General features: G+C 38.7%; 2 protein-coding genes across 4 annotated transcripts in view; both read right to left on the bottom strand.

Annotated features, from left to right (window-relative positions):
- The window catches only part of slc25a21 (solute carrier family 25 member 21), a 141,627-nt gene extending 136,449 nt beyond the window's left edge, over positions 1–5,178 (bottom strand). Inside the window, exons 1-2 of one of the 3 annotated variants that reach the window (XR_007035025.1) lie at positions 3,046–5,178; positions 2,847–2,943 (exon numbers count right to left, since the gene is read on the bottom strand). Coding sequence is in view for 1 of the 3 variants with exons in the window: in XM_047344806.1 (XP_047200762.1) it covers positions 2,847–2,916 (70 nt within the window). In the remaining 2 variants the exon portion in view is untranslated. The remainder of the gene's footprint in view (positions 1–2,846; positions 2,944–3,045) is intronic. The other 2 variants (XR_007035026.1, XM_047344806.1) reach the window with 2 other exon arrangements.
- A 2,342-nt stretch (positions 5,179–7,520) lies between these two features.
- Positions 7,521–13,061, bottom strand: part of plekhh1 (pleckstrin homology domain containing, family H (with MyTH4 domain) member 1) — a 46,673-nt gene continuing 41,132 nt past the window's right edge. The window contains exons 28-30 of the mRNA XM_047345971.1: positions 12,200–12,283; positions 11,462–11,608; positions 7,521–9,729 (exon numbers count right to left, since the gene is read on the bottom strand). Of these exons, the coding sequence (XP_047201927.1) occupies positions 9,577–9,729; positions 11,462–11,608; positions 12,200–12,283 (384 nt within the window). The 3' untranslated portion in view covers positions 7,521–9,576. The remainder of the gene's footprint in view (positions 9,730–11,461; positions 11,609–12,199; positions 12,284–13,061) is intronic.

Genomic DNA, 13,061 nt, shown 5'->3' with positions numbered 1-13,061 from the left:
GGGGGATCGGAGGTTGTGTTCCAACTACAGGGGGATATCACTCCTCAGCCTCCCTGGTAAGGCCTACGCCAGGGTATTGGAGAGGAGAGTCTGGCCGATAGTCAAACCTCGGCTTCAGGAGGAGCAGTGTGGTTTTCGTCCCGGCCGTGCAACACTGGACCAGCTTTATACCCTCTACAGGGTGCTCGAGGGTTCATGGGAGTTTGCCCAAACGGTTCACATGTGTTTTGTGGACCTGGAGAAAGCATTTGACTGTGTCCCTCGTGATGCCCTGTGGGGGGTGCTCCAGGAGTATGGAATCGGGGGCCCTTTATTAGGGGCCATCCGGTCTCTGTACAAGCGGAGCAGGAGTATGGTCCGCATTGCCGGCACTAAGTCGGACCTGTTCCCGGTGCATGTTGGACTCCGGCAGGGCTGCTCTTTGTCACCGGTCCTGTTCATAACTTTTATGGACAGGATTTCTAGACGCAGCCAAGAGCCGGAGGGGGTCTGGTTTGGGGACCAGAGGATTTCGTCTCTTCTTTTTGCAGATGACGTGGTCCTGCTATGGCCCCCTCTAGCCAAGACCTACAGCATGCGCTGTGGCGGTTCGCAGCCGAGTGCGAAGCGGCTGGGATGAGGATTAGCACCTCTAAATCCGAGGCCATGGTTCTCGACCGGAAAAGGGTGGCTGGTCCTGCCTCAAGTGGAGGAGTTCAAGTATCTCGGGGTCTTGTTCACGAGTGAGGGGAGAATGGAGCGGGAGATCGACAGATGGATCGGTGCGGCTGCCGCAGTAAACAAAATATCTGTGAAATAAAATTTTACTGCAGAGCTGTGCAACACTAACGGCTGTCTTGGTCATCTCTGGTCCTGATAGATAATGTTGACCCAGTAATGTGCATCAATTTCAGAAGAAAAGAAAAATCTGGTAGTAAAAACATTAAAACATGCATTCTTAGTCTTCAGAACCATTTATATTTCTGTCAGCGTATATCCGGTTATTTTTACCTTTTAAAAATTTGTATAACCTTAAGTTTTGTGGCAGAGCCTTCAACTTGTAAGCTGTTGCTTAGTGATGAAAGGTTTCTAACCGGTTATTGATGTCATGGCTAAATCGTTAAAAACCCCAGTGTTTACAAGGTTTGATGTTAAACCAGAGAAACAGCTATGGCTGTCATGATTTAAAATTGTTTCATCGCTGTGTACACATACATATACCTCACCTCTGTGGCTCCAAGCTGGACATGCTGGTTAGTTTGAATTACAAAATGAAAGGAGGAAGGGAGTTTAGTTTAATAAGAGGGAAGGAATATGAATCAATTACTCCCCCCTTTTTTCAAAATAGTTCATCTAAGCTGTGGTGACTCAGCTTTACTCATTTATCAGATCTATGTGGGTCCTAATCAGTGCCATCTTCTCAGTGATGCTCTTCTCGTGTAGTCTTTGCAAATATTAGCTAAAGGCTTCACTGAAAAGTAAGCATGGTTTTTCTAAGTGCTTTCATTAACTGTTAAAGTGTCTCTTTAAAGATTGGAGCTGGAAAAACCAACATGTTAAGCTACTTTAAAGGTCTCCAAGTTGATAGTGTTACAGAAGGAGCTCCTTCTACTGCTTCAACCACTTCAGACCTCTACTGCACAGGCTTAATGAGTAAAAAAGCAAGGATCACATGTAGGAAAAATATTGGAATAAATAAACAGATATATGCCAAATAAAACAAACAGTATCTTCCTCAAATATCCTACTGGCCATAGAAAAAAGTGTATTGGTCAACCTCCAGCGTACATTTTCAGATTTACAAAAGAAGAAAAAGAAGAACATGTTTAGTGAGCTACAATCTGTTTTCTGCAGAAGCAGATAAGAGGCGCTGTAAAATATTTTGCAGAGTTTTGTTTGCACAGATAGCTCTGTTTCATAACCTGGGGGTTGTTACTGCATTTGATTTCCACTGATGAAGAATGAGACAGCTCTAAAATATGAGCTAGTTTTAGAGATAATTTAATTAGATTTTTCAATGAATATCTTACTGTTAGGACAGTTCAATCGTCAAGCTGTTCAAGATAAAAAAAAAAGAAGCAATTTGTTTGCATTTACAGTTCTTAAAGAGAAACTGAAATCTACCAAAATAAGAATGGGTAGGCAAAGGTCTTTCAAACCCAGTTAACAGAAATTTGTTACACATTTCCACCAATATTCACCTTTATTTCACACAAAATCAGTAAATATCTTCAAAGAAAGCAAACACGTAGACAGACAAAGCACACATCCATCCGCAAGCAGGCAAAACCACCACAAAATATCCAAAAAAATTTTATAGATGCTTATAGAATACCTTGGGTCACAATGTGTTACATCAGTCAAAGCTATTTTCTTGACTCATTCAAACGGCTCATACATTTCATTTATTCATATATTTCCTCAGTAAGGCATGAAAAGTTGCTTTCTCTCTCCCACTTCATTCTGAAGCCTATCCAAGTGTCTCCCTTAGCGTCTGTATCGCACAAAGTACAAAAAATGCCGCTTTTCTAAGAGCAAGAAGGGAACACGATTACGCATGCGTAAAAATACGCACACGGCGTAAAATGAGAGTACGTAAATGGGTGGGAACTATCTTGGTGAGAAACATTATCTCTTTGTTAGTGTGACCTAAACATCTCTTGCTGAATGTGTATTGATATTTCAGCTGCGTGAGAACAACAATAAACAGGCACCACTTCTGGAATTATTGTTTAATGGAAATAACTCAAGAAGAGGTGACCCTGCCGCTTTAACGCAGTTTGTGCGAAGCGGCGAGCACTACCTGGAACTATTGCGTAATTGGAACAAAGGCGTCAAAATTAATGGCTGTGGGATAATTAACTCACCAGCGGATCCACCGGCTATTATCTGATGGGAAGCTTCCCGGAACACGCTCCTTGGCTTCTTGGTTGTCATTTTTGGCTCTTTGCTGAGGGGTCAACACTGGGAACATGGAGGAAACATGTTACGAACAGCATAGATAACCTGCCTGAATTACAACTATTGAGCTGTAGCTGTGCCCTGCTGTGTTTCGGTGTTACAAACCTGCTCGTCTCTTGCTGCTGCGAGGCTGTTCAGACGCGTGTCGCGCGGCTCAAAAGTTTGTGATCATCAGCACGCGCTGCAGACGGCAGCGGTGAGATCTCTCCGCGTGCCACGGGCTAAGTCAGCTAAGCTAACGAGGAATCAGTAACCACCGCTGAACCCGTGTTTAATACCTCACTTGTCCTCATTAAAATATGTTAAGGTTTCTATAAGCATCTCTGAGACAAACAATTTTACTGTGTGTAAAATAGGTATAAAACACCCCATGAGCTCAGAAATTATTTAAATAACTTTAAATTACAGTTAGGCGGAGTAACAGAAGCCTATTGCAAATTGTCTGTCTTTTGCTTTATGAAAATTACTTTTTTGTGTACTTTTACGTTAGCATCCCAGGTACCCATGGGCCAAAATAGACTAAATTATACTGTTTTGCCTAATAGCATTCTAGTGTTCACTAAATAACAAGAGGTAATTCATTTTACCAATTTCTGACTCAAAACCTTTGTTGCTGTTAGCAGGCTCTCTGTTTTGATTTTAGTTTGAAGTTATCTCTAACAGATGTTATTCGGATTCAACAAGCCATACTGGTTTACTTAGCACAAACAGTGAGAGCATTGTGTTTGATGATTCTTTTCATTGTAACAATGCTTCTTGATAATAAACATCCTACTGTTGGAAAGTCTGTTTATTAAAATAGTACCACATTTGTACAGAAAATGTATTTGTGGGTTGAGCAACAGAGTATGTGTGGGTTGTGCCCATAAAAAAACTTCCTAAATGCTCTTTGCCAATACCAGACAGCATTTGGTGGAGGCAGTGTGATGGTGTGGGACATAAGCTTCCTCACTAAAAAACAAAATCATCACTGGAGGCTAGCCCAATGCCTAGAGATATAGAGATGAGAGTTTGCAACCAGTGGCAATCCTATATCTCAATGTGTAGGAACCAAACTTTTTCCTTCAAGAAGAAAAATACTCATCCCTCACAGAGCAGGGTTCATCAGAGACTACCTCCAGAATCTGGGCATGGAGAGGACAGAAAACCTGTCCACAGTCCTGACCTCAACTTCACTGAACACTTGTGGGATCAGCAATGTGTGACCAACAATAGGAGATGCCAGGCTGTTATGGTTGTGTATGGTTCTCCTAAGCACTATTGAGACCCCTGTTTATTAAATAAACAAACTAATAAATTATCAATATGCCAATTTCTTTAACTTCTAATGAAATAAATGCATCAAACAACCATCAATAGCAGAATAACCTGTTTGGTGTTGGCAGAAAGGATTCGGCAAGTGTTTCATGGGAGCAACCCACATACACAATGCAACATTGTGTTGTAACATTATTTTATGAGCTAAAGTTATATTGGCCAATGACACTAGCCAGCATCTTGTCAAAGGTCAGAGCTGAGTAGAGTAAGTGGATGTATCTCCTCCTTTGATATTCAGGTGATTTTAACCCATGTGCAATTGAGGATAGAGTGAATTTAATTGGGCCAAAAATGTCCATCTGTTTTCATGTGCATTTTTTGTTTCTTCCAAATAATTTGATTAAGTAAACTATATAAAATGGTTTTTGTCTAATTAAAGTGTAGTTCCTGGGTATATTGGAAGGGTTCTGGATTGGTAGAACGTTTCCAAGAAGATCAAGATTAAAAGAAAGCCAGTTGGGCTTTGTAGGTAGCAGTCGTGTGTGACAGGTGGGAGACATTGATAAACTGCAGCTGAGAGCCTGTAACACTGGAGGTATGAAACACTGAAAAATCATCTTATATATTATATTTGTGTATTTTGTTGTTATTAAGTTCTAATAGTGATTCCCTAATTCTCCTTTTCAGATTTAGTAGTTTTTTTGAAACTATGTGACGTTCGTTGAAGGACTACCGATGAATGTTTAACATAATGGTTAATGATAAATCTGCCAACATGATGACACAAAAACAGTTTTGACCAGAGCTACTTGGATATGATTTCATAAGTTTATACTTCTTTCTACTCCATTTTGGACAGTACATGAAGTTGTTATAAGTAGTGGGAAATATCTGTATTTAAATATTTGTTATTATTTCCTATTATATATTTTTCTATTATTCTTTAATTTTACAACCAGGTTTTTAATAAACTAAGAACCGATAAACAAATTGCTTTATTGGTCAGGTTTGTGTATCTATGTACCTGAGTTACCTTATGAAGGCTGATGAAATATATTTGGATTTTATTAATGTCTTTTGATTAATATTTCAGTTTTAAGCTAAGACAAAATCCACAGATTACAAATAAATATTAGTTGGCTACAGCAGTGATATACAAAGACATCCTTCCTTAATTGATCTTTTTGGTTAGTAACATATAACAGTAATGAAAAAAAAGTGGATGCAGGATGAAAAGCATCTGATTTTTTGTTTTTTTTCTGCTAAAATAAATCATCTAGTGGACGATATTCTGTAAAAACCCAGGATTTTTTATTTTTCTGGTGCTAGTGGCCTTTATTTAGGAAGCTGACTGGCACGAACTGGGATGGAGAAAGAGGAAGACATGCAGCAAAGTTCAACTAGCGGGATTCGAACCCGTGGTGAGGACCGTGGCCTCCGTACATGGGTCACATGCTTTATCCCTGCTCTACCGGATTTAGTGAGTGTTTCTTGTTATTGCCTAATAGATTTTAAATAGGTTTTCTATACAAGCCAAGGTAGCTAAAAATAGCTTGCGAATTCTTTCTCATTACTACTACAGCACAAATAATGATACAGAACCAGTTAAATGCAATTAAGGGTTTACTGTAAAAATAAGAAAAATTCCATCTATAACGCGGCATCTTTTATATTGAATAAAAAATCATTTAATGCTTGTAAAGCATGTGGTCAGCCCGGAAGAATGGGGAAACTTCTCTTTGTTGGTGAGAGATGAATGTAGCACAAATTCAGCAGTGAGTCCTATAATAAGTTTTTCCCTTTATAAAGGAGCAACTCAGGAACAACAAGAGCTTCAGACAAGCTATAAAAACCTGGCATTTACAGCTTAAATTTGGCAGGAAAATGCCATTACCATCTTGACCTCATTGGATATGAAACAGCAGAGCAGCTTCCCTCGATCCAACCTCAACACCACTAAAACGTGGATTGGAAAGACTATGCATAACTAGCACACAGGCTAACTGTTCAGTTAATGGATTAAAAGAATGAGAAAAAATTGTTTATAAAACTTTTTCCTCCAAGAATTGTTAGTGCATGAAGAGTTTCCTGACGTTTTAGTGTTTACTGCCAAAAGGCCAGGGAAAATGAGTGATGCATTAATAAAAAAGAAAACGTTTCTAAATTCTTCAATAAGAAGTCCAAGTATAATGGGTATAAACAAAACATTTGAATGATTATTCAGGAAAAAAACCCCAGTAAAAATTCAATTCTGACTGAGATTAAAATATATTTTTGAAAAATATGTTCAAATTCAAAGGAAAGTGTGACACCTATCAAAAATATTTTACTGTTTAGAGTCAGCTGCAGACAACGAGGTGTAAAAGACTTAAGATGAATGAATCTTTTATCACAACAGTTTAATCTCACACTGAAAAGATCTGCTTTTGACCATTTGCATTCACACAAGAACAATCTGCTTAATGGACATGTTCCATTGTGTGAAAGCGGAAAATGCTGAGAAATGAATTATTAGCTTTTATTGCTAGTTAGCCTCAAAACCTTTTTATTTTAGACATAATCACCTTGCAAATAATTAATACCAAAACTCTGTCCGAGTACCACTAAAGACAGCCCAAGTACCACCAGTGGAACTTGTACTACAGTTTGAGAAGTAAACCAAGAGGACCCTCTCTCATGCTCTCTTCTCCTTAGCTCACCCTACAGTTTTTCAGTAGGGTCTAGGTCTGGGGACTGTGGTGACTATAAAAGAAGGTTAACTCGTCTGGTGAACCCTATCTGTGTTGATGTGGCCAAATGTTGTGGCTCAATAGCCTAATGACAACCCATTTTCATAGGTCACCTGAGTTTTATATAAAATCTTCTAGTATTTCAAATAATCCTTGATGCCATTGGAAGTGAAATATATCCACAGCATCACAAATCCTTCACTGTGCTTAAAAATGGGTATGAGGTGCCAAATCTATCTGGAATGTTTGTTACCAGAAAACCTCAATCACGGTCTCATCTGACTAAAGGTCACGGCTTCAGGTAAAGTCTCTGTTGAATTTAGCAAACTCCACGTTTACATTTGTGACTTTTTTAAAAATAATTATTTCTTAACACGGGATACAACTAAATGATGTATTTTTCTACATTCTTCACCAAAATTTATGTTACTGCAATAAAAGATGAAAATATTTAAAACATTTTACACAGGAGTTCCAATAAATGTGGCAGGCACTGTAAGGAATATTTAGTGGGAGTCGACCTGTAAAAAGTTTAAAAAGATTAATAGTTGACAAGTTTATTTTTAACAACATATATGAAATATGTATTCAAAGTTTAAGGATCGTACCATTTAGTTTATTACCTCATGTGAGCAAGCAACATAAAAAAACAATCAAAGTCAAACAAAGAAGACATACTTTGCAATTAAATTACCCCCAGCAAGCCTACATAGAGGTATTCTATTGAAAACATTGTAATTAAGGATAACCTTTCAAAAGTCCCAAATCGTTACAGAGCAAATAAATTAGTAATAAAAACACAAGTGAAACAGTGGTTTATCCATAGCAGTTCAAGTCTTTCCAATGTGTGATAGCTCGTTGTACAAACTGTCATTAAAACAGTAAGTGGTCTTGTTAGTGTTGCAGTGTTGGTCACTGCAGCTCAGGAAAACTTCACAAGTCTTATGTTATGCTCCATATACAGAGTAGGTGGCTACTTTCTCTGTCCCATTCTTTATTTATTATGTACCCTTGTAAGCTCTCATGATCAGCCCATCTTAACTCTGTAAGGACTACTTTTGGCTATGTCAAGAAGCTGATAAACTCAAAAAACAACTTTAAAAAGTTCAATTTAACCTTAGTTTCTTAGAAGATGAAAACAAATTGGAAACCTGTTAAAAAGACAGTTTTTACTCCTTAGAAGCTTAAAAACTGTATCGATTACCTCATTCTACAATAAACTATTTGATACCTCAGTTACAGAAATGACAGCTATAATGTATTTCAGACAAATTATTACAGTACCTTGCAAAAGTATTCATATCCTCTGAACTTTTTCACATTGTGTCACGCCACAATCAAAGACTTCAATGTATTTTATTGGGATATTTATGTGGTAACCCAACATAAAGTGGTGCATAGTCATGTACTAGATGGAAAATGATATATGGTCTTAAAAATAATTTCAAAATAAGCATCTGAAGAGCAGGATTTACATTTTGTTAATTAAGCCTCCTTTAATCTGATACCCCAAAATAAAATCCAGAGCCTTTAGAAGTCCCACAATTAGTATATAGAGTCCACCTGTGCGCAATCTTATCTTAGTTTAAAGCAGAGGTGGGACTAAGTCACGCCTTATGTCATTCCAAGTCTTGAGTGAAGTCTCAAGTAAATACATGCAAGTCCCAAGTCATGACATCCAAGTCAAGTCCAAGTCCTAAACTTTTAATTTCAACTCTTAAGCAAGTAATTGTACCAAATATGCAATTTGATCCCAAAGTAACAATTTAAAAATATTTTTAAAGGTGTTTTTGTTTGCCAGGACAATTAGTAAGTGGAAGTAAACTTAAAAAACATCAGAAAAGTAGTGATGATGTTGCTTTTTACTGTTAATATTAACTGAAACAAATTGAACAGCCAGTAAACTGAGAAAATGATAAGTATAGTGTTTCATCATAAAATAGAAAAACAACATTTCTTTATACACAATAAAAATGATCTCCATGTTAAACAGCCGGAACACTACACACTTCTTTTTTAAATTACATGATTAACATCAGATCATTAAAATAACAAATTGAATTATTTCTTCACCTGTACGATCAAGCTGATTTCCTTAGACATGGTTATGGCACTGTTATATGCCAGCTTGGTTTAGGTCCAAAGCTCAGGATTTCACAATTATGCATTACTTTCTGTTGTTCCACAACATAAAATCCCAATAACATACATGTAGCTTGGAGTTGTCACATGAGATAATGTGAAATCAAGTTCAAGGGGGCATTAAAACCCAGAATAACTATAATACCACATGCCACTTGACCTATATGTTTAAGCAGTACCTTACATTAAATAAAATGTTGTTTGTCATATCCATGTGTTTTATGGTAAATAATTGCAGTGACACAGTTAGACAGAAATCTGAGCAGTCTGAAAAATAGTACCTCCAATTTCCAAAATAAATAAAATAAGTGAAAAAAGAAGAAAAGCTGAGTGTAAAACTCTCCAGTAGAAATAAACTACATAACAGGACTCATCCTGCTACTTTTAATATCAGATTTGATGATTTTGTTTCAGATTTGAAACAAAAATATTCTGTTCAATAAGAATAAAAACCCAGGATGTGTGCACTCCAACAGTCACTGCAGTCAGGAAGCATCTCTACTGCTGCTTAGAGTAGGGTTGGGCCCTTGGTAGTGTAGTTCATTGCAGGGAAGTGCCGGCTGTCCACATCCCAGTGGCCGAGGGGCTGGTGTGAAGCCGACGGGATGGTGGGGTTCCAGTGGTTCATGTAGCTTGCCATGAGCAGAGTCAGGTCCAGCATCTGAGATGTGAGAAAAGGCGAGACAGATCATAGCAAACCTAATGGCTTTAACATTATTAAATAAACCCGTTTTATTTGGGTCCAGGGAGGTGGCATGTCACATTTGCTCTGAGACTATAAAAACTTGAGAAACCCAAAGGATCTTCCATCAGGAATGAAGTTATCCCCATTAGCCTCGCTTGGAGGGGTAACATGACCCTCTCTTCAAGCTCCACAGACTTTCTGCACAAAAACAGAAGGAAATCTGGTCTGTTCATTAGCAAAGAGCAGCGTGAAGCCTTTTGTGTGCCTTAATCCTTTGCCTGTTTCAAAAGGTTCTTCCTTACCTTAAAACAGCCACTCTGTAAACCCATTCTTTCACATTTTATCGGCTGCTTTCGAGTCTCAGATGATCTCAAATGTCCCTTTTTCAGCCACCTGATCATAATTTCCTGTCTTCTAAGCATTACATACTCTTTTCTTAAGAAAATCATATGTACGTGTAGGAGAAGAATCAATACTTCATCTAAAAAAAGTATACTGAGAACTTGATGTGCCTCATCATTTTATCAGGGAGGCAGAAATTAGGACCCACCATTTAACCGTACAATTTAATGAATGTTCTATTGCAAGTTGAGCGCTACATTGCTGGTGTACTGTGGTGGGCAGGAAACCATCCTTCTGAGGAGCTGAGGGATTAAACTAAAGTTAAATAGCACATTTGTGGAGAAAAACTGAGAATGGTGAGTCATGTTCCTGGCTAGTTTTTGCAAGGGCAACATTTCAGTGTTTTGTTCCCAATCTTGACTGCACGCTCCCACCAGCTTTAGTAAGTGCAGATTCTACTAGAGCCTTATGATTTCAATTATGCAGAAAATGCACAGGGAATCTTTTAACGAACACTTTAAGTGAAATCCTATTTAAAACGTCTCCTATTGTCGAATTTAGCAATCTCTGGGTTTTATGCAACAAATCTGTGTTTCAATCTCAGTGTACCCTCTACATTGGTGATCAAACTGAAATAGCAGTAAAAGAGACTGTATCGGTCACTGCTGCTCCCTGTGTTTCTGATTGATATGGTCCGCTCAGCTTTAGGCCAACAGCCTGAATGCAACTCTGCATGCCGTTATAACATGAGGTGTGAAAAACAACTCTTTCTGTATGGTTTTATCCACGTTTGATTGTAAAGAAAATCTGTTATAAGCACAATTATGAGAGAGTCATCATAAAACAGAGAAGAGGGATGCTACGGTTAGCATGGCATTTCTGCAAACTCCTCTCTAAGACAGATCCTTAGCAGAAGTGAAATGCAGGAAAACAACTCTTTCTGCAAGTTTTTGTCCACACATGATGTACAAAATCAAAAAAGAAACCATGTCATAAGCAAAATGATCAGAGTCATAAAAAAACAAAGTAGCATTTACATGTTCTGCCAGAACAGAGAAATGTGTTCCTTTTTCTTTACTTTATAAGAACTCAAGTCCAGAACTCCTGGGGAGTACTCATAGGTCCCTCCAACGACAGGGTGTGTCGATATAGTAACCACGCCTGCTTAAAATTTCTGACCAATCAAACAATATTTGTCAGATACCACACAAGAAAAAGATCTGCAAAAAATATGTATCAAGAACTGCAAGCACCCTCAAACCAGAATACCAAACTAAAACATACTTGCAGAAACTAACAGAAAACATTAGCAGAAAAATAAAACAAACAAAAAACAAATCTACTCTGATGCACTCAGCAGACTTACCTTTGGTTTAGCCATTGCAAACACCAGCTTTTCTACATTCTTCTTCCCAACTCCGGACTCCCTCTGCTGGCTGGTGACCACCATAAAGTCATCACAACAACCACCAAAAGTGATCACTGAATGGTAGGGGTATGTGAACAAGGTGTGCTGAAATAGAAATATAAAACACATAGCAAGTGTGAAAAGTGCATAAAAAAAGAAGAAAAAAGCATGATATGGTTTCACATGAAGCAGAGCCTGGAGTTCGATTGGAAAATCCCTTTAATTCTTGCTTTTCTGTGAGTTAAACTGTGCACGACAGAGAGTGACATAGTTTTCACTACGATTCTCTTTCCGCTGTTCTGAAAGGACGAGCCACGCTTTGGGCCAGACCCGGGAATGAAACAGATCAACACGGGCTGAAGAAAATTACAGAGCTCACGTTAACATAGTTTACATGTTGGGAACTGGCGTCTGTCAGGATCAAGTACATCAAATCTGAAGCAAACCATTTTATTGTCCTTTGGATTTCTGGTTTTTGACACACTGCTGCATAAAAATCATTCCCAGACTGGAGGGTCAAGACAGCTTTACAGATGTGACCGAGCCATCTGTGCAACATAGCTTTAACAACCAACTTCAGTTTCAGAGCTTTAGAGCGAAACAGCTTGACAGGTCACCTCTGAGTCTTTCTAAAGTTTAAAAGAGTTTAAATTGTGTTAGATATTGTTCTGTTTTTCCCCACAGCTTTAAACTCACCATCGTGCCGTCCAGCACACACAGTCTGTCCTCACTGACTGCCAGCCAAACCTGTCCCTGGCCAACGGGAGAAGGATGAACAGGCTGTGGACAGAGGAAACCATCAAAGATTGTGTCAGTAGTAATGCCTATTTGTTTTCCATTGGACAAAAGAGACCAGCCAAAAGGATTTCTCCCCAAAAAAGCCACCTGCTACCTGTATGATCCCTTCTCTTTTCCAATGGTTATAATCAGTCAGACAGAAAGAGGTATCCCGATTCTTGTGGTTTTTAGTATAACAATGACCATCAGTGGGCTCTAGATGGACAAACTTTATCAGTTTATTATTTTACTTAGTGCCGCTACACGTGGACCGTTCTGGGGTGGCTGGGCTCTGGCACTTGGTGGTTTGGTCTGGCCTCCCCGGCGGCCCCGTACTGTTCCGGACCCTTTGTGGGGTGCCTTGAGACGACATTGTTGTAAATAAGCGCTATATAAACAAATAAATGAAACTTTCTGTGTAGTTATGCTGCTATAGGCTTAGGCTGCTGGAGGACATAATGACCACTTTCACCCTCTTTGCTACATTCTCACACTACTCTCCAGTTTTGCAATATTTGCTGTTATTTCAGTTTTTAACTAAATGTTCTCTCTCTTTTCTCTTCCTAGAAGCTACACCTGGCCTGACTCTGTGTCTACTTGTGACACCTTTCTGGAGAGGGGAATCGTCCGAGCTTCTGCTGGCAACTACTTAATGCTCACCCTCTACCGATGACCCACATGGCCCTGTCTTTTAGTGTTTAACCCTTTCTCTCTCCTACACATGGAAATTTACTGAGCTTAACTGTAACTAACTGTATGGGATCTCTTTCAGACTCTAACC

This window comes from Girardinichthys multiradiatus, chromosome 19 (assembly GCF_021462225.1).
Source record: "Girardinichthys multiradiatus isolate DD_20200921_A chromosome 19, DD_fGirMul_XY1, whole genome shotgun sequence".
NCBI classification, from domain to species: domain Eukaryota; kingdom Metazoa; phylum Chordata; class Actinopteri; order Cyprinodontiformes; family Goodeidae; genus Girardinichthys; species Girardinichthys multiradiatus.
Note: the sequence above shows the minus strand (reverse complement) of the source record. Positions and strands in the feature narration are given on the sequence as shown.